The 17609-nt window shown below is 54.5% G+C and overlaps 7 protein-coding genes and 1 non-coding gene across 8 annotated transcripts; 5 read left to right on the plus strand and 3 right to left on the minus strand.

Moving 5' to 3' along the window:
* The first annotated feature begins 77 nt into the window (after positions 1 to 77).
* On the plus strand, positions 78 to 1669 carry C8Q71DRAFT_757838 (eukaryotic mitochondrial regulator protein-domain-containing protein). The gene is made up of 4 exons (XM_047923711.1): positions 78 to 332; positions 393 to 585; positions 1006 to 1214; positions 1267 to 1669. Exons 1-4 carry the CDS (start codon positions 87 to 89, stop codon positions 1582 to 1584), a joined length of 966 nt encoding a protein of 321 aa, XP_047779526.1. The 5' UTR covers positions 78 to 86; the 3' UTR covers positions 1585 to 1669.
* A 92-nt stretch (positions 1670 to 1761) lies between these two features.
* Positions 1762 to 3901, plus strand: C8Q71DRAFT_757840 (chaperonin Cpn60/TCP-1 family). Its single transcript, XM_047923712.1, has 6 exons — positions 1762 to 1857; positions 1910 to 2296; positions 2353 to 2405; positions 2460 to 3255; positions 3326 to 3670; positions 3726 to 3901. Exons 1-6 carry the CDS (start codon positions 1843 to 1845, stop codon positions 3804 to 3806), a joined length of 1677 nt encoding a protein of 558 aa, XP_047779527.1. The 5' UTR covers positions 1762 to 1842; the 3' UTR covers positions 3807 to 3901.
* A 235-nt stretch (positions 3902 to 4136) lies between these two features.
* C8Q71DRAFT_598079 (MFS general substrate transporter) lies at positions 4137 to 6546 on the plus strand. The gene is made up of 13 exons (XM_047919603.1): positions 4137 to 4445; positions 4498 to 4662; positions 4719 to 4796; positions 4845 to 4915; positions 4966 to 5045; positions 5100 to 5337; positions 5392 to 5543; positions 5595 to 5986; positions 6039 to 6065; positions 6124 to 6130; positions 6190 to 6317; positions 6372 to 6407; positions 6464 to 6546. The coding sequence occupies exons 1-13, from the start codon at positions 4149 to 4151 to the stop codon at positions 6497 to 6499; spliced, it is 1707 nt and encodes a 568-aa protein (XP_047779528.1). The 5' UTR covers positions 4137 to 4148; the 3' UTR covers positions 6500 to 6546.
* A 1954-nt stretch (positions 6547 to 8500) lies between these two features.
* On the plus strand, positions 8501 to 12392 carry C8Q71DRAFT_707556 (SNF2 family N-terminal domain-containing protein; the record flags this gene model as incomplete). The annotated part of the gene is made up of 21 exons (XM_047920568.1): positions 8501 to 8579; positions 8631 to 8687; positions 8740 to 9184; positions 9243 to 9332; positions 9385 to 9456; positions 9505 to 9649; positions 9672 to 9675; positions 9822 to 10223; positions 10284 to 10295; positions 10347 to 10488; positions 10538 to 10585; positions 10642 to 10783; positions 10837 to 10982; positions 11039 to 11293; positions 11342 to 11432; positions 11486 to 11624; positions 11672 to 11901; positions 11958 to 11984; positions 12044 to 12080; positions 12138 to 12196; positions 12255 to 12392. The coding sequence occupies 21 exons, from the start codon at positions 8501 to 8503 to the stop codon at positions 12390 to 12392; spliced, it is 2760 nt and encodes a 919-aa protein (XP_047779529.1).
* Positions 12393 to 12589: 197 nt separating this feature from the next.
* C8Q71DRAFT_t70 lies at positions 12590 to 12692 on the minus strand. The gene has a single exon. It is a non-coding gene; the product is annotated as a tRNA-Leu (tRNA).
* A 422-nt stretch (positions 12693 to 13114) lies between these two features.
* Positions 13115 to 14525, minus strand: C8Q71DRAFT_757856 (uncharacterized protein). Its single transcript, XM_047923713.1, has 5 exons — positions 14375 to 14525; positions 14212 to 14322; positions 13817 to 14157; positions 13494 to 13756; positions 13115 to 13440 (listed from the first exon to the last, which is right to left on the minus strand). Exons 2-5 carry the CDS (start codon positions 14303 to 14305, stop codon positions 13305 to 13307), a joined length of 834 nt encoding a protein of 277 aa, XP_047779530.1. The 5' UTR covers positions 14306 to 14322; positions 14375 to 14525; the 3' UTR covers positions 13115 to 13304.
* Positions 14526 to 15107: 582 nt separating this feature from the next.
* C8Q71DRAFT_723615 (uncharacterized protein) lies at positions 15108 to 16488 on the minus strand (the record flags this gene model as incomplete). The annotated part of the gene is made up of 4 exons (XM_047921593.1): positions 15108 to 15263; positions 15293 to 15410; positions 15467 to 15852; positions 15922 to 16488. 4 exons carry the CDS (start codon positions 16486 to 16488, stop codon positions 15108 to 15110), a joined length of 1227 nt encoding a protein of 408 aa, XP_047779531.1.
* Positions 16489 to 16708: 220 nt separating this feature from the next.
* Positions 16709 to 17418, plus strand: C8Q71DRAFT_598392 (uncharacterized protein). Its single transcript, XM_047919605.1, has 2 exons — positions 16709 to 17222; positions 17286 to 17418. The coding sequence occupies exon 1, from the start codon at positions 16805 to 16807 to the stop codon at positions 17156 to 17158; it is 354 nt and encodes a 117-aa protein (XP_047779532.1). The 5' UTR covers positions 16709 to 16804; the 3' UTR covers positions 17159 to 17222; positions 17286 to 17418.
* The last annotated feature ends 191 nt before the right edge of the window (positions 17419 to 17609 follow it).

Raw genomic sequence — 17609 nt, forward strand, 5'->3', positions numbered from 1 at the left:
CGGCAGAGGCGATCCTACTTGCCCTGAAGTTGCACGTGAGGAAATAGCAGACCTCCGCATTTTTCTGCCACTGCCAGCGTTGCTCAATGCTCGCTCATCTGCGCACCGCCGCGCCTTGTAGGACACCAGCGTCATGGACTGTCCTCAGCCGTAGTCGCGGCCTGGCTTCCTTATCTCGTGCATCAGAGGAGGAGGACGATGATGAGTCCACTTTCATGAATGCAAGAAAGAAGGGGGACGCTACCGATCCTTCCTTCCCCAAATGGTTGGCGTCGACGGGTAAGTTCTACAGGGATCCAGTCAGGCCCCGCAACTGGCTTGGTGGCAAAGTAGTTGAGTTCGTCTTCACTGCGTGATTTTGGAATGCTAGCTGACGCGGTGTTGTTGGTTAGCCTTTCCCGCTGAACCCATCCTTCAAGCCGCCTACCCCCGTGTCGGATAGACTGCGCACTCAGATCTACGATGAATATATGCTCAATCCCGAAGTGTATAATGTGCGGGCACTCTCCGAGCGGCATGGCATCAGTATTCAGCGTGTCGATGCCATCCTGAGGTTGAAGGGTCTGGAGGAAAGCTGGAAAAAGGTTAGTCGTCGTTTCCAGCTGTTTTTACGCACGTGGGTGCGGTGTTATGACGAGTCAAAATCGATTAGTCTTGAAGACAAACATACATGGTTAAACAAATCATATAGCTTTCTGATCCTCCTCATAACACGTTTATGGCGAACGTTGAGCTGATGTATTACCAGGTACTTAGACACGTTCCACGTGAAAACAAAGCTAACCTGCACTCCAACTCTGCCTGATTGATGTTCTAGGAGGTGAGCATACCGTACTTGTCTGCAGTGTTTCGTCGCCGTACGATGAGACTATCTCAACATTCGCGAATTGAAAGACGTCCGTGGTGCCTTCTATCGCCCGGCAGTAGTTCATAATGTCCTCATTATTTGAAATCTACGCAATCCATCATTTTGAACGAAGGCAAGTTCACTGACGAATTGTCCACAGAACAAGCCCTTGCAAACTGGCTTTCAAGTTGGCATGGAGGAGATACTTGGCGTCACCGACAACATCAAGACTGTTCGAGGTGCTGCTCAGGGTTCGCAAGAGCTGGGTTCGGATGCCACACAGGCTGATGCGGCAAACCCTGTCGGAAAGGCTCGTGCACGAGACCGGTATCAACGGTTGTTCTGGGAGCCGGTGGTTGAGGGACAAGTACGTCGATGTCAGCCTTGTCCCTTGTAACTCAGTATTGAACCTTCTGCAGGAGCCCGTCGTCCTACGTGAGCTGGAACGCGCGCGTATGCAGGCTCGAAGTCGCGCGAGAGCTGTCGCCGATGCGAAGGATGCTCAAGTTCAGGTCCCTCATCCTAAGGAGGAGGTGCATGCTGTTGTTGAACGGCCTGGTCGGCCGGCCATCAAGTTCATTGATGTTGGGGGTGCATATGTCGACGTTGATGAGCGTTTGGAGAGGCTGAAAGCAGCCAAGCACCGGTCGGAGCTGAAGGCAAAGCGGCGGGCTCGCGCGCATGGGACGCAGGATGATGCGAAGCCAACGCCTGAGGCTGTTGTCGCAGCGCACTAGTGTTTCGTTCCTCTGGTTGCTTGCTCTGGATACACTATGTTCTCCCGTGTTAATGATATTGCTTTCGAAATGGTTTGAGTGGAAATGTAGTCGGGCGCAGACTTGTGAGGCATCGTGAGGCATCTACAGAAACGCAAGTTCAGCCACTGACGCGTCTGATGACAAACAAGCAACAACATCGAGGCCTGCTTGGGCAATCCCAAAATACGCGCGTGCATAAGGCTTCATTCTGGTCAGTGTTTGCACAGTGCCGACATCATGCAGCGAGCTATGGTTCGTAGAAATCATCGCTGCACAGGAGCGAAAGACATTGACCACTTCACAGCAACCGACCGTAGTCCTCCTTAAGGAGGGCACGGATACTTCGCAGGGCAAGCCCCAGCTCCTCTCAAACATCTCCGCATGTCTCGCCATCGCAGAAACGCTCTCGAGCACCCTCGGACCTCGCGGAATGGACAAGCTCATTGTATCCGAGCGGGGCGACGCACAAATCACGAACGATGGTGCGACGATCCTCAAGCTGCTGGACATCGTGCACCCCGCTGCGAGGTCGCTCGTGGACATCGCGCGTGCGCAGGACGCGGAGGTCGGCGATGGGACGACGAGTGTGGTGCTACTCGCGGCGCAGATGCTGAAGGAGGTGCGGGGATACATCGAAGAGGGCGTGAGTCCCCAGATCATCATGAAGGGCTTCCGTCAGGCGTGCCAACTGGTGAGTACTTTTTCAGTCGCATCGTGTGTGCATCCTAATTTTGTATCTGTTACAAGGCGCTGGACCGGATAAAAGCCATCCAGGTTACCGTTGACAAAAAGGATCCAGAGTGAGTTTGACATTATGCCTGAATATGTGGTCGAGACTCAGACATGGGTTGCAGAAGCTTCCGTTCCCTCCTTCTGAAATGTGCATCTACGTCGATGTCCTCAAAACTCATCCACTCTGAAAAACCATTCTTCTCGAACATGGTCGTTGAGGCGGTGCAATGCCTTGATCAGGAGGACCTGGACGAGTCTCTCATCGGCGTGAAGAAGATTCCTGGCGGCGGCATGCAAGACTCGCTCCTCATCCACGGCGTTGCCTTCAAGAAGACGTTCACGTATGCGGGTGCCGAGCAGCAGCCAAAATCCTTCCGCGACCCTCTCGTCGTCTGCCTCAATGTCGAGCTCGAGCTCAAGGCTGAGAAGGACAACGCGGAGGTCCGCGTCGAGGCTGTCTCCGACTACCAGGCGATTGTGGATGCGGAGTGGGAGATCATCTACAGGAAGCTTGAGGCTATCGAAAAGGCTGGTGCCAGGGTCGTGCTGAGCAAGCTCCCTATCGGCGATCTGGCGACTCAGTGGTTTGCGGACCGTGATATCTTCTGCGCGGGTCGTGTTCCCACAGCCGACCTACAGCGGGTCGTACAAGCCGTCGGCGGCTCCGTCCAATCCACTTGCTCGGATATCAGACGTGAGCATCTCGGCACATGCGGACGGTTCGAGGAGCGGCAAATAGGAGGCGAGAGGTACAATATTTTCGAAGAATGTCCGAAGGCGAAGACTTGTACCTTGATCTTGCGCGGTGGTGCCGAGCAATTCATCGAGGAGGTCGAGCGCAGTCTGCACGACGCCATCATGGTGGTCAAGCGCGCCGTCAAGAATGGCGACGTCGTTGCCGGCGGAGGCGCCATCGAGGTACGGATGGGTCGGGCTGCAGCTGTTACCGGATCCGGCTATACTAACGCTACGGTGTACCTTTCACTAGATGGATCTGTCCGCCCATATTCGCAAACATGCCCTATCGATCCCTGGCAAGCTCCAGCTCGTCATGATTGCCTTTGCCAAGGCCCTTGAAATCATCCCTCGGCAGATTTGCGACAATGCCGGCCTCGACTCCACGGACGTCCTGAACAAACTGCGCATGAAGCACGCTAATGGCGAGAAGTGGTATGGTGTTGACGTCGACGGGCTCGAAGGCGTGCGGGACAACATGGAGGCTTTCGTCTGGGAGCCCAGTTTGGTCAAGGTCAACGCCATTAGCAGCGCCACCGAGGCGGCGTGCCTGATTCTGAGCATTGACGAGACGGTCCGCGGGCCACAGAGCGAAGCTGTGAGTGTGTTGTCTTAAGCCCGGAGCGGGTTCGCTGACGAACTCCATCTGGCAGCCAAGCACGGGGCCAAGAGCACCTCCCGGGACGGCGCAGCGGGCGCTGAGGGGACGGGGACGGGGAATGCCCCGTCGGTGAAGGAACAGAGTCGCACGAATAGTATTGTATCAATATTGCTTCTGGGAACTGTGGTTCTGACCATCAGTATTCATTGAGCGATCATGTGACCGCGACTGGTGCGCGTCTCGAGGGTCATAACGCCATCAACACGAGAAGTACGCAATTCACGCAAGAGGTTACGCGCATTATCGCTGGTGTGCTATCAACGCCTGACTGCGTAATGCGCGGGGCGCCATGAGCACCCTGGTCAATAACTGACCCTGGCTCCAGCGGGGCCCGCGTGGAAGTATAAGTACTACCTATCGCTAAGATGAGGCTGTCGGACGATCCTCGCTCAACGGCTGCTCTGCTTCTGCCGATATGACTACCGTACTCCGTGCGTTCAGCGCGGGCCCGAGCTCTGACCTTTCCAAGGACAGCGACGACAAGCTAAGCAGCGCCGTCAGTCTCGAGCAAGTCCCCTCGCTCGGAGCGCCGGTCGAAGAGAACAAGGGCTTCTTCCTGTGGCGCCGATCTAAGCGAGACCCGGACAGCATTGCGACTCAGCCGTCCGTTTTCGACGATCCCGCTACAGTTGATCTCTACAGACCACCGCCGGTCTACGAGAGTGCCCATCGCTTCGACCCGTTGGCGCGGTGGACATGGCGGGACGAGAATGTAAGTGCACATTCCGCGGAAGCGACCGCGCTGCTTAATGCCCGTTTCATAGCGACTCGTGCGCAAAATCGACTGGCGCATCATGGTCTGGGCTTGGATCATGTTCTTCGCCCTGGACCTGGACCGCGCGAACATCAGCCAGGCGAACACGGACAACTTCCTCAAAGACCTGCATATGACCACGAACGACTTTAACACGGGAAATATGCTATTCAAGGTACGTCACCTATACACGGACGTTTTCCACAAATATTCACCGACTTTCTCCTGCAGCTTTGCTTCTTAATTGCCGAGCTTCCTTCGCAGCTAATCTCGAAGAGGATCGGTCCCGACAAATGGATTCCCAGTCAGGTGTGTAACCTTCGCACGGCGACGCGCACCGTTGCTTAGCATGACTAGATGATCCTGTGGAGCGCAGTGTCTCTGGCGCAGTTCTGGCTTAACGGCCGCAGTTCATTCCTCGCGACACGGTAAGGGCTCATCTCTATATATAACCCACGAGGCCTGACTCGTCAATTAGTGCCTTGCTCGGATTCATGCAAGGGGGCTTCATCCCAGACGTCATTCTCTATCTGTCGTACTTCTATACCAGGAAAGAGCGTGAGTGACACCTGGTGTTTATCTCATGCTGTCCCATTGACAGTATGCTCGCAGTTACTATCAGGCTTGCGTGGTTCTGGGTGTCCAACTACGTGGCCGCCCTAGTTAGTGCATTCCTTGCTACAGGAATTTTGAAGATGAGAGGCGTCGGCGGTCACGCAGGGTGGCGATACATGTTCCTGATCGAGGGTGGCTTGACGCTTCTCGTCGGAATCGCCTCCTTCTACATGATGCCTCCCAGTCCCACGCAGACGAGAGCTTGGTATAGACCGAAGGGCTGGTTCTCTGAGCGGTACGTATCCAGTGGTCACGAGTACTGCTGCAGACTGATTTCAGGAATCTCTAGTGAGGAAACCATCATCGTCAACCGAGTCCTGCGAGACGATCCCGCGAAGTCGGACATGCACAACAGGGAAGGTCTCTCGGTGCTGCAAATATTGAACATCTTGAAGGACTGGAGGATGTGGCCGCTCTACATCCTTGGCCTCACACACATGAGTGGGTGATATCTTAGCTCCCCGTCGAAGCGACGTGCTCACCGCCTTTTAGTTCCCATAAATCCCCCGCAGACCTATCTTACGCTCTCGCTGCGCAACCTCGGCTTCAATACGACCCAGTCGAACCTTCTCACCATCCCTTCGACAGCGTTGGGTATCGTTGGGCTTCTCGTTGTCTGCTACCTCAGCGAGAGCGTTGACAGCCGGGTCGGCACCTCTGTCATCCTACAGTTCTGGGCGCTCCCGCTGCTGATTGCATTGACCACGTTCACCAAGGAAACGTCGCAGTGGGTCTACTATGTCGTCGTCACGTTGATCACCGGGTACCCCTACGTGCACCCCATACAAGTCGCGTGGGCGTCCGCGAATTCGTACGGAGTGGGGACAAGAACGGTATCGGCTTCCGTATACAACATGTTCGTGCAAGCGGGCGGCATAGTGGCAGTGAGTGTTCTTGGAGCTACCCGGCCTCCTAGATGCTCACATGGTGTTTCAGTCTTACATTTATCGCGCCGATGATGCGGTGAGTGTACTTGTTTCCGTCTTGCTCCGCTGATGCTAACGACTGCCGTGTTTGCCAGCCGCTCTGTGAGTCAACTATGCAACGCACCATGTCTTTCGCGTTGGCTGATAGACTGCTCGGGTAGATCTACGCGGAAACAAAGATTTGATCGGTATCACATGCATGAACATCGCGCTCTATTTCTTGACTTGGTTATTCTATCGCACAATCAACAAGAACAGGGATAAGAAATGGAACTCGTTGACGCCTGAGGTGCGGTTGCATTGGCTGGGTCACAACTGCCGAACTGACCCAGACGTGCTCTAGGAACAACAAGATTACCTAGACAAGACGGCTGACAAGGTACGTACTGCGGTCCGCTGTAACCCACGTTGAATGAGGCTTGACCACTTTTACAGGGCAACCAGAGACTGAACTTCCGCTTTGTGTACTGATCGTACTCGGGGTCGCATTTCGCGGTCTTGATCGTACGCTCCGGGTGGTATAATCAACCCTGGTCGCTGGACCTGTAGACTTCGAGGATGTACTTATACGTAGACCGACGGGGCGCATCCGGATCCGGTGTATTGCTTAGACTTCTTCCCATGCAACCGTGCCAATGCATTTACGAAGAATGATGTGAAACCAAGTCTTCCGATCCGTTGTCGATCATATGCATACTCAAAGGTGAGTGACTTACGCATAAGAAGCGCTTCCGACTGAGGCTACGAGATGTCATTGATGCCGCTGTGTGGTCACGATCGCGACATGCATGCGTGCGATACCGGTGCCGCTGTGAGCTTTCCCCTCCCCGCGGTTGGTAGGACCCTTCGAAATCGAGGTGAGATCTCTCTCCCTTTGTTAGGCTTGGTGGCTGGGCGATGTCGACCGTTCTACGAACAGCACAAGTACTCGCAGAGCGCAGGGCATCAGGGAGGTCTTCGCCCAAAGGAGAAGACTGTTGTCGAGGTACTTGTTCGGGCCCCTTCGCTAGGTGCTTCGCCTGCATAGCGACTCGTCAGGAGGGATGTTCAGGCTATGCTCACCGTCACGTTCTATGCAGTTATGTCTCCTCATTTCGGAGCCGCCCGCCCAGATTGTCTTGAAGCAAGTTGGCCCAGACATATGGACCCCTTGCCAGGTAAATGATTACACGGACAGCGACATTGGATCGGTTCTCACTACTTTGCGCCTAGAGAGTGCTGTGGAGCCTCGTCCGCGTCAGCCTTGGTCAGTGCTGGTCATGAAGCCGTGCTTCGTTTCTCGCCGCAAGGTATATCGCCTGGGTTAAAGGTGTGATCAGCTCTGGCCTGACGATCGGCGATGCGTCAGGCGCCTACTATAGTAGATTCATGCAGGGAGGCTTCGTGCCAGGTGCATGATTCTGTATCTCTCTTATTTCTTCACGACGTCAGAGCGTACGTCGTGTTTCACTCGAAGACCCGCACCCTTCGCCTGACACATCGCAGTCCCCGTCCGCCTAGCATGGTCCTACATTTCGAGCTACCTAGCATAGTCACATTATCGATGCACTCGCGACATGTATCCTGCGGCCCGACTTTCCGTCCGTGTGTAACCCCAGCCCTAGAGTGTTTGTAAAAGGACGCGTACACTCGGGGTGGTTCTCAGCATCCAAATATAAACGTCATGCCTTACAGTAAAGGAGATTCGAGAGAGACAGGATATATGCAACCCCGCCGCCGGCTGGAGGCTAACGTGACCGTGTTTGACTGCGATCACCACCGACTGAGTTTCAAAAACGCGACGCGTCGGTGGCGGCCGGATGCACGCGCGTTGACCGCGTCTCTGATCCCACCACTCTCGAGAACATGTCTCAAGCGATGGCTACCCCGCCGCCGCCGTTTTTCGCAGACTCTGACGACGATGGCACCCAGACGCGGGACAGGGATAACCACGGGACAGTGCCTGGTGCAGACAAGAGTGCTCCGCGGGAACCCGCGCTCTTCTTCGCTGACAGCGACGACGAAGAGCAGAACGAATGCGCGCCCCTTCAGTTCCCCGAAATTGCGCTTGACCAAGCGATGGCAGATTCGTCCGACGACATAGACATCCCTGGGATGAACGAGCCTCCTAGAGCATCGAGTGTCTCCAGCGTATCTACTGGCATGCACGAACCAAAAGTATCTACACGCTCTCCTTCACCTACAGTCGAGGAGAAGCCCGAAGACAGGCCGAAGAAGAAGAGAAAGCTTTCAATGTCTACAGACCAGGTTTCGTCGTCTTTCAATTCGTCGTACCTAGGTTCTTTTCTCGTCCCTAACGCTTGGAGTACGGTGCGAGGATCGGGATACGTCAAATCAGGCGATGAGATCCGCGTTGAGCGCGACTCGCCAGAGGGTGAAGTCCCTACAAACTCCAGGCAGACGAAGGGCAAAGGTGGCGCGAACAAAGATAGCAAGAGCAAGGGCGGCAAAAAGCAGATATCCATAGCGACGATGTTGAAGCCACAACCAGCGAAACCGTCCAAGAAGAAGAAAGATCTTGTTGTCAGATTGACTAACGCGAGAGGATTTGGTAAGCACGTACCCTGCCATTCCACGAAGTTTTGGCTACATCGGAGTCCAGAGTTCGGTCGGTTGCCGCAGGACGTCGCGTCTTGGGTGTCGAAATTGTTGGACCTCGGTACGTCTCCAGAACCATTGAATATCTGTTCGACGACTGATACGCTCAGCAGACATTGTCGACTTCCGAGGGAGCACCGTCGTCGATTGCCCAACCACGCTACATTCTGGTGCCGATCTCATAATTTCTCTTTCCATCTACATCAAGGCATCCGCCTTCCGTACTCCTAGTACATCCGCAGAAGACCAAAAGGAGCGCGTGATGTTCAACGAAGGACAGGAGACCGGAGAGGAACAAATCCTTCGCGAGCGCAAACAAGCTTTGCTCAAGATGTTCAAGGTACTCGAACTCAAGCCTCGGAAAGGAAGCGACTTCACGCGACGGCCGCATGGTAAACTGGATCAGCAGGATCTGGAGATGCTATCGCAGAGGCAAGTAGCGAGCGGAGGGTCGAAGCCCAAACGCCAGACCGAAATCGTGGGCGACGGGGAAGAGGTCGAGGTCGACGAAGAGGGCGAGGAGCTGTCTGACAATGAGCTTGATCTCATCTATAAGCGGTGCGGGCCCGACAATGTTTATCATTCCTGAGTGAGTGAACTGAAGAACGTATATTAGGGCGCAGCAAAACGATCGACAGCTCGGACAGATGGACCCCGCCGACACTTTCACCCTGGATCTGCGAGGCTATCAGAAGCAGGCTCTGAAGTGAGTGCGATATATCGTATCTACGTGACTGCTCATGACAACCTGGTCTCAGCTGGATGCATTCGATCGAGATCGGCGCGGTGTCTGCTCGCGAGGAAACGTCAATGCATCCGCTTTGGAAAGAGTGAGTGGCACATTCATGTCGGCATATGTCCGTGACTCAAACGTTCAGATACCTGTTCCCGCTTGAGCCCAACAATGGTGTCATCGACTTGACCGCAGATGACCGAGCGTTCTACTTCAACGAATATTCCGGTGAGCTGAGCTTGCAATTCCCGAAGGCAGAAAGGAAATGCAGAGGTGGTATCCTAGCGTACGTTTGCTCAATCGCGTGATGAGGTTGGTGCTAACGAGATTGTAAGTGACGGTAATGTGTCCCCGTGAGTTGTTTGAGATTTTTTGCTGATCGACTGGACAATATCGTGGTTCCCTCAGAGAGTACGTATCTTGCCTCACTGTGGTCGTGCCACTGCTGACTTTATGTGGCAGTGGGAATGGGAAAGACTATCATGCTCTCTGCCCTCATACAGACCGCCCGTGGTCCAGAAGACCCAGCTCCAAACGGCGATACTAATACTAGCAAAAAGCGGCAGCTCAAGCTCAACAGCGCCTTCCGCTCTGTTAAACGTGACGCAGATGTTCTACCAAAGCGTGGGCCGGCGGCGACGTTGATTGTTGCTCCGACGTCCTTGCTGATGCAATGGTGCTCTGAACTGGAGAGATCGAGCAAGCCGGGAACAATGAAGGTTCTTGTATGGCATAGCCAGAATAGGACCGACTTGGATGTTGCGCTGAGCGGAGATAATCCAGTCGATGTCGTGATCACGTCTTATGGGACATTGGTATCGGAGCACTCCAAAATGGAACGGAGCACGTCGCCTGTCTTCGAGAGTGAGCATTCACATACATCTTATATTCAAAAGCGACAAGTTCTTATTGTCTCATCGCTAGTTGAATGGCTACGTAGGTCACAAGTTCTGCACTCAAGACCTTGAATTGAGCTTCGCCGAACAGGTGTTGTTCTCGACGAAGCTCATCATTGCAAGTCACGACAAAGCAAAACTGCGAAAGCGGTCTACGCTCTGCGCGCACGACGGCGATGGGCCGTTACAGGCACGCCTATTGTCAACAGATTGGAAGACCTCTACTCGCATCTGTCTGTCGTCTTGATTCTCTGCGTGTTTACCGTGCTGACACGCCTTCAGCAAATTCTTGGACTTTACACCGTGGTCAAACTACACTTTCTTCCGCTCGTACGTGTCTTCACTGAGTGTCCGAGTCCCAAGCGCGCCGATTGATACTTTGTCAGATTCGTCTCACTACCTTTCCTTGCTCGGGACCCGAAGGCGGTCGAGGTCGTGCAAGTAATTCTGGAGAGTGTACTGCTGCGCCGTGAGAAGAACATGCTCGACACTGACGGGAAGAAGATCGTCGAGTTGCCTCCGAAAGAGGTGATCAGACCGGTGCATCGACAAGTGTTCAAGCTGACCTCAAGATGCCCTAGGTAATCGTGGAGAATCTAGAATTCTCGCCGTTAGAACGGAAGATCTACGACTCCCTATATACAGACGCCAAGAAAAACTTCGACAAATTGAACGAGAGGGGCCTGGTCAGCAGAAACTACACGCACATCCTGGCAATGCTGATGCGGTAAGAGGTACAAGGACATCGAGAGAAGACAAGACTGATGACGGTGATGATGACAGACTCCGACGTGCCGTCCTGCACCCCAACCTCGTACTCTCCGGCGCAGACGAGGGCATCAAGGCGTCAAGTGCAGGGGCAGTGGACGTCAATGCTCTCATCAAACAGTTCGACGAAGGCAAAGACACACCGGGTGACAACAAAGTTTTTGCTGAGGGCGTGCTGGCAAATCTGGAAGGAGAAGAAGAGCAGGAATGTCCAATATGTTTTGACGTTATGGACACGCCTACCATCGTCCCGATTTGCATGCATCAGAGGTGCGTTGGTTAGCAGCTGCGTGCACGCAAGCCTGACGTTCCACGAAGCTGTAAGGATTGCATTGTGGCATTCATTGAGACATGCCGAGAGAAGGGTGAAGACGGTCGATGCCCGACATGTTCTCGCGGCCCTATCAAGGTGACCATGATATATACCCCTCGCGTCAATCTCGTACTAAATACATATCACAGGAGAGTGATCTCATCGAAGTTGTACGGACGAAGGCCGAAACCGATAGTGTGGAATCGCAAGCCTCACGTCCAACTGTCACATTGCGACGCAACGACTTCCGGTCTTCTACTAAGCTCGAGGCGCTGCTCCGAGACCTCCGTAAGTCCGTCATGAAGTAGTGATACGGTATCTGACAATGCCATCAGAACGACTGAGAGGCGAAAATCCCTCTTTCCGCGCAGTCGTCTTCTCTCAGTTCACGAGTTTTCTCGATCTCATACAAGTTGCCTTGGAACGGGAAAGCCTGACATGGTACCGATTCGATGGTACCATGGACGTCAAGAAGCGAAATGACTCCGTAGTTGGCTTCAAGGCTGATTCTCAGGGACCGAAGGTCCTCATTGTGAGCCTCAAAGCAGGCGGTGTTGGTCTCAACGTAAGTTTCTCGCAATTTTACGCCTCTGGTAGATGATTGATTGCATACATACTCAGCTGACGAATGCCAATCATGTATTCATGGTGCGTTGCTGAACGATGGTGGCGCCCGATATGCCCTGATGTTATTCCATTCACTGCAGATGGATTGCTGGTGGAACGCTGCAACCGAGAACCAAGGTGAGCTCGTTGGTAGACTGTCTAATGCCGTGAATGCTGACGAGAATGTCACGCCAGCGATCGACCGAGTTCATCGCATAGGACAAGAGAGGCCCGTCTACGTGAAACACTTCATCGTAAGTTGATCATTCTCGTGCAATCTGTTAAGCCTACGGTTGCTCAGACATGCTGCAGGTCTCGGATACCATCGAAGGACGCATTTTGCAGATACAAAAGCGCAAGACCGCCATTGTGAAGGAGGCTTTCCGAGGCAAAGGAGAGGGAGATCCGGAAAGCGTCGAGAATTTGAAGATTATGTTCGGGGATATCTGAGTAGATATGTATCTCGCTTGTTGCTTTGGATGTACTGTTGATGATGACTCGGAGGCCGAGGGGCAATGACAATATTATGGTGTGATCCAGCCTATGATCAAGCCATTGACAAAATATCACAAGTGCCTCAGCGTTCAGAGTAGGTGGAGCAGAGCAGCTGAGGCAAAAGAAATCCTTTGTGCGTGTACAAATTGATCTGACAAGAGCGAGATTTGAACTCGCGCCCTTTCGGACTGGATTAGACAACCCCACTACGAGGCTACCTGATTCCAGCGCCTTAGACCGCTCGGCCATCTTGCCTTAATACATTGCAAATCCAGTTGGGTACATAATGACAAGCCTGTGTTCAGCCACCGAGCCAGCTGGGCCTAGAGACCGGCTCGCACCGCGGGCAAACCAGGTTTTTCGGGCTCCGAAAACGATAATAACATCGGTCCTCCATGGGAACCTTTCCGGAGAGCTTGACTGACTCCGAAAATGCTCCCGCATTTCTCATGTTCGTAGCATGTTCGCCGAAAACACGCATGTTCGGCCTCCGAACATGCTGAAATCGGCTGAAATGCATCATGTTCGCAGCATGCTCTGACAATATTCGGAGTCCGTAAAGGTTCCCAGGCGGGACTGATGTTCGTAGGGGTTTTCGGAGTTGGAACAACCTGGTTTGCCCGCGGTGTCGAGTGGCGAGCCCGTCAGCTCGCCACACTATTTGTTTCAAGATTGCATTCTGATTGACCCTGCCTATGTGTGATTACAGCCACAGGGGCCTATCTGTATGGAATCAGCTGTATGTATCACAACACATTGTGACATTCCACCTAGTAGACAAAGGAGACATCTGATTGTTTGACAAACACAGACACTGAGCATCCTCTTGAACCCATGGACACCGTCCCTTGTTAGATCATCAATTCACTAATTTGGACCAAAGTGCCTCTCCAGCAGTGTTGCTAGCTTGAGCACATGCACCAGATACTTGTCTGTAATGTGTACAAGAGTGGGTATGTCAGGAGGTGGAAACAACGTGGCAATTGTAGTATGCTTGGGAGCACTGGAAATCTTCTGATTCAGAGTCCCATAACATCTTATGCACTGAGCACTCACCCAACTTGAGTGCAATATGCAGCAGGATCCTCCATGTATCTTGCAGCATCTCGTGCAAACTTTGCACAGCAGATGCCAGTGTGCTGGCTGTCATGTTGCTCTTCTGCTGATAGGTCATAATGGAATGAATGCATGCGCATCACCTCATCCACAGAGCGCATGGTCGGGTCTTCAGACACATCAGAAAACTGGCCAGGGAAGTATGTTGTCATCTTCAACCAGAACACTTCTGGTGACCCATGGAGGAATGACTGATGGATATCCTATGATTGTATGATGCAATGACATCAGTAGATGGGGAGACACTAGAATGAACTACACACCAACTCATAGAACATATTCACAATGCTCCTATAAACCTTCTGCTCTTCAGCTGCATGCATGAGCACATTGCACACCTGGTCCTCCAGCGTGGGAGACAAGATTGAGACAGTTGGACCTGGGTTCTTCAAATAGTACTGATTCCGCGTGAGGATGGCTTTCGCCTCCTTCACTGACTGCTTGCGGAGTATGTTGAGGTGCCCCAGGATCTCGAGCAGCTCCGGGATGTGCCCCGGCAGCAGCTCCGGCTTCATGATGTTTCGGATCGCATACACAAGGGCTGCTGGCGGTGGACAACTTCCGCGCAGTGGCACGTGTGGTAATATGGCTGTGGAAATGTGGACTCCAGAGCAGAGAGTCAGTGTGAGTAGTTCTCCAACAGCGCGGATGAGCTTACCGACAATATCGCGGTGGTCGCCCTCTTTCATATCGTCGAATTGACTGTATGTGACGAGCTTTGACACAAGTTCAATGGGTCCATCGGTTGCCATCTGGGTGTATATACTCTCTTGTAACACATCTCAATTGCCGTCTCATCATCAGCTAGGGACATTACTTACCAGCCAGCAGATCCGCGATAAATGGGTAGCAGGAGGACCGTGACCGCGACACGCGCGACACGTCGATGGCGCGGAACAACCACCAGCCCACGATTCAAACCCCGCCCACGCGAAGAAAAATCAGCCACAGCCTGTCCACCGTCCTCCTCACCACACCCGACAGTGCCAAAGCCGCGATGCTCGCCCCGCACAGGACGCCGCCCCTCGCTCGGGTGCGCGTCCCCCTCGCGAGCGGGCTAAGGTCTGAGCGTTCCAGTCCCCCTCGATCGGCCCTAGCAGGGCCCCGGCCGTAACGCCGGCGCGACATATCAGAAACCCGCCGCCTCGTCCAGCACCCGGAGAACCACCACGAGGAGGGAGGGCGCAGGCAGCTTGGGAGATGTCGCGGGGACCGGGCGGGCATGCACGCGGCCGTTTGGGGCGGTGCCATCCCAGGACAGCGCGCCCTTCGGTGCGCGGTGCCCGTCCTTCAGCTCACTTCGTGGCTCGCAGATGTGGGGGCTCCTTCGGGACTCCCTGCGAAACTCGATTCAGACTACTCTTGTGCTGTCAGTGTGGTACAATTTTTTGCTGTTTTGCTCTTCGCGAGCATCGGTTGACGAAAGGAATATGTGGATATGCGTGTATGGTTTGCGTACGGGATGCTACATGGGTATCGAGCTGATAGTCCTTCGTGTATGTGTGTCCGTGTGTCATCTGTGCAAATACATGAACTGTCATATCTATCGTTGGATCATGGTGCGACAACCGTCTTAACGAAGGCATCGAGGATAGCATCGCCCCAATTGATCCCAAATAGGGCTGTCTTTTCGCGGAGGGAAGTGAAGCCTTGTTTGACGAGTTCTGCGTCACGGATCTGAAGGAACACCGTCAACACGTCGAAGCGACGCTAAGATGCGCATATAGTCAGGAACGTACCCGGAACTCATCGAACACGACGTCCGCGCGGCTCACGTACAAATCGACAGTACTCATGGGATAGTCGACGGTACGCAGCAAGTCGAAGGGGAACTGCACGATTGACGTGAAGATTTGTCTGCGAGAGCAGAGGCATCAGCCTGGTATGAAGCAACAGGGATAGGCAAGACGTACGTCCACCATGGCGTCCACTCTCTCTGGTACGGCCGATGCACGCGAATCCAGCGACTGTCCTCCGCAATCAGTACGAAGCTCCCTCGGTCGGTGTCCCAGTCCCGCCGGAGCTGCGCGTCGATGGTTCGGAATGAATATATGCGCCCGTCCGGGTTGTGCAGATGTAGCTGACATGCAGAGACCGTCGTGCGGAGCTCGTCTGTCTCCCGGTTCAGGAAGGGCGGCGGAGGGTCAACGTGGTCCACGGGGCTGCTCCCGTCGGCCTCGCAGTCTTCGTACTCGTCGCTCGAGTCGCCGTGACATGAGTCACTGTCGTACTGCTCTTCTTCGCCGTCAGAGCTTTCGGCATGGTCCAGCTCCGAGTGTGCATGTCCGTCCAGCTGTCCCTTCTCAGGACATGCCGCAGACAGAGGCCGCTCCCTCGCGCGCGACTTAGCCCGCGTCCGAGGACGCACCGGCTCCGACAAGCCCGCGAAGCGCACCGTCGCCTTAACGTCGTCGAGGCGGTATATGTCGCCGTTCACCAGCGCACCCGCGAGGTTCTGCCTCAGACGTCCGATCCAGAACGGAGTGGTGTTGCTGCTGTGCACACGAATCCGGAGGCCGTCCACATCGGCGCTGACCCAGGGCCCTGCGGTGCGTTTGAAGAGGTACGGGAAGAGCCAGCAGGTCGCGTCCAGCCGGGTGGTGGAGGCATCGCATGTGGTGGACTTGTAGAAGACCTCGTGTGCGGTCAAGGCGAGCCAGCAGGGATAGGAGGGCGTCGGGATGTGGAGGCGAGCAGAGATACATGGCGCTGTGAAAGTGTAGGTGTACTTCTCGTCGTAGAGGGCGCCGGTGTAGTGGACGTCGTGCAGGGAGAGCCGCCTGATTGAGATGCGGCGGATCTTCAGGTGGTGACCCCCGAGAGGACGGTTGACGATCCAGCTCGCAACTACAAGGATGACTGTGAGGATGACCTCACCCGTGAACAGTAAGAACTGCCGAAAACGCAGGGGGGCATCCTTGTCGGTCATCTGCATAAGGCGTCCGGGTTGCGGGTGCTGCTAAGCTTAGCCCCAGGCGGTGGCCAGTTCCGGGGAGAGCGATAGGAGATGCTAGAGGCTGACGGCGACACGCCACCCAGCCGTGGGTTATAGCGTCCAGGAACATAGGAGTTGTGGAAATCCCAGTACCAGTTGCGTTCGTCCGACATCGGTGCAGTGTCCAACTAGGCGCACCCCTGCCTCGCCAACGTCATAGTCACGCCTGTCACGCACTTCATTAAATATCCCCGTCACGCCCGCCCAAGATCCCCAGACGCGCTCACCGGCAGTCTGCTTCACTTCCAAGTCGCCCATGGCCCAGCCAAAGACAGACGTCGCGCAGGCGAATGGCGCACCAGCCAGTCAGCCTCGAAATACGCTCGACGCCGACCTAGCACTCCTCCAGTCCCTTCTCGCTCAGGGCCAGAATGACGAGTCCGAGGCTGACGTCGCGGAGATCCTGAGGCGGCTCGAAACCGCGGACGGCATCGCTACAGGGCTGGAGAGCCGCTTGGACGACATCATGGGCAACATCAATACTATGCTCGGAGTCCTGGAGCCACAAGGACGGGTCGTTGAGCACGAGTCGGTGATGGTGGAAGAGGAGCGTATAGTCGCGATCGCAGCGACGGGGCAGGGCGAGCAGGAGCAGGCTAAGCAGAATTGAGCGTCCAAGGAGAGCATTCGAGGATGCGCCATTCAGCGAAGAGCATGTCCTGTACTTCTACGTCGTGAGTACAATGCGCTATCATTATCTGACAACGTCTGACCTGGGACTCGACAATGCTACGAAGGGCCACGTCCTAGAGGATACCTCTTGATCAGTCGATGGCTGCAACCATGGCTGAGAGTCGCGCGATGGCGCACCATGGATTTGGTGTCTAGAGCGCGATGCCTCGGGGAAAGGCACCATCATGAGCATGGCCGTATACGTAACTCGGAGTACTGGGGGTGAGGCTATAACCAGCAGTGGTTGGGTCAACATTCGGGTCTGTGAGCATCGTATATGGATCAGCGTCCAGTCGTCGCCGTCACCCTCCCTCCTCTTTGTGGGGCTACGACGACTTCTTGATCGCATCCCAGATTTATCTCTTCGCAGCTGAGATACCGCGCCGTTC

Source organism: Rhodofomes roseus (assembly GCF_022264815.1).
Source record: "Rhodofomes roseus strain CIRM-BRFM 1785 chromosome Unknown C8Q71scaffold_9, whole genome shotgun sequence".
Classification (NCBI taxonomy): Eukaryota; Fungi; Basidiomycota; class Agaricomycetes; order Polyporales; family Fomitopsidaceae; genus Rhodofomes; species Rhodofomes roseus.

Coding starts and splice junctions, on each gene's coding strand:
- C8Q71DRAFT_757838 (XM_047923711.1), top strand. CDS start 87: ATGCTCGCTCATCTGCGCACCGCCGCGCCTTGTAGGACACCAGCGTCA. Junction 586..1,005: donor GGAGGAAAGCTGGAAAAAGG/TTAGTCGTCGTT, acceptor CGAATTGTCCAC/AGAACAAGCCCTTGCAAACT. Junction 1,215..1,266: donor AGCCGGTGGTTGAGGGACAA/GTACGTCGATGT, acceptor AACCTTCTGCAG/GAGCCCGTCGTCCTACGTGA.
- C8Q71DRAFT_757840 (XM_047923712.1), top strand. Junction 3,256..3,325: donor CCGGCGGAGGCGCCATCGAG/GTACGGATGGGT, acceptor ACCTTTCACTAG/ATGGATCTGTCCGCCCATAT. Junction 3,671..3,725: donor GCGGGCCACAGAGCGAAGCT/GTGAGTGTGTTG, acceptor TCCATCTGGCAG/CCAAGCACGGGGCCAAGAGC.
- C8Q71DRAFT_598079 (XM_047919603.1), top strand. CDS start 4,149: ATGACTACCGTACTCCGTGCGTTCAGCGCGGGCCCGAGCTCTGACCTT. Junction 4,663..4,718: donor CGGGAAATATGCTATTCAAG/GTACGTCACCTA, acceptor TTTCTCCTGCAG/CTTTGCTTCTTAATTGCCGA. Junction 5,544..5,594: donor CCTTGGCCTCACACACATGA/GTGGGTGATATC, acceptor ACCGCCTTTTAG/TTCCCATAAATCCCCCGCAG.
- C8Q71DRAFT_757856 (XM_047923713.1), bottom strand. CDS start 14,305: ATGGCAACCGATGGACCCATTGAACTTGTGTCAAAGCTCGTCACATAC. Junction 14,158..14,211: donor CGACCACCGCGATATTGTCG/GTAAGCTCATCC, acceptor TCTGCTCTGGAG/TCCACATTTCCACAGCCATA. Junction 13,757..13,816: donor TGAATATGTTCTATGAGTTG/GTGTGTAGTTCA, acceptor ATACAATCATAG/GATATCCATCAGTCATTCCT.
- C8Q71DRAFT_598392 (XM_047919605.1), top strand. CDS start 16,805: ATGGCCCAGCCAAAGACAGACGTCGCGCAGGCGAATGGCGCACCAGCC.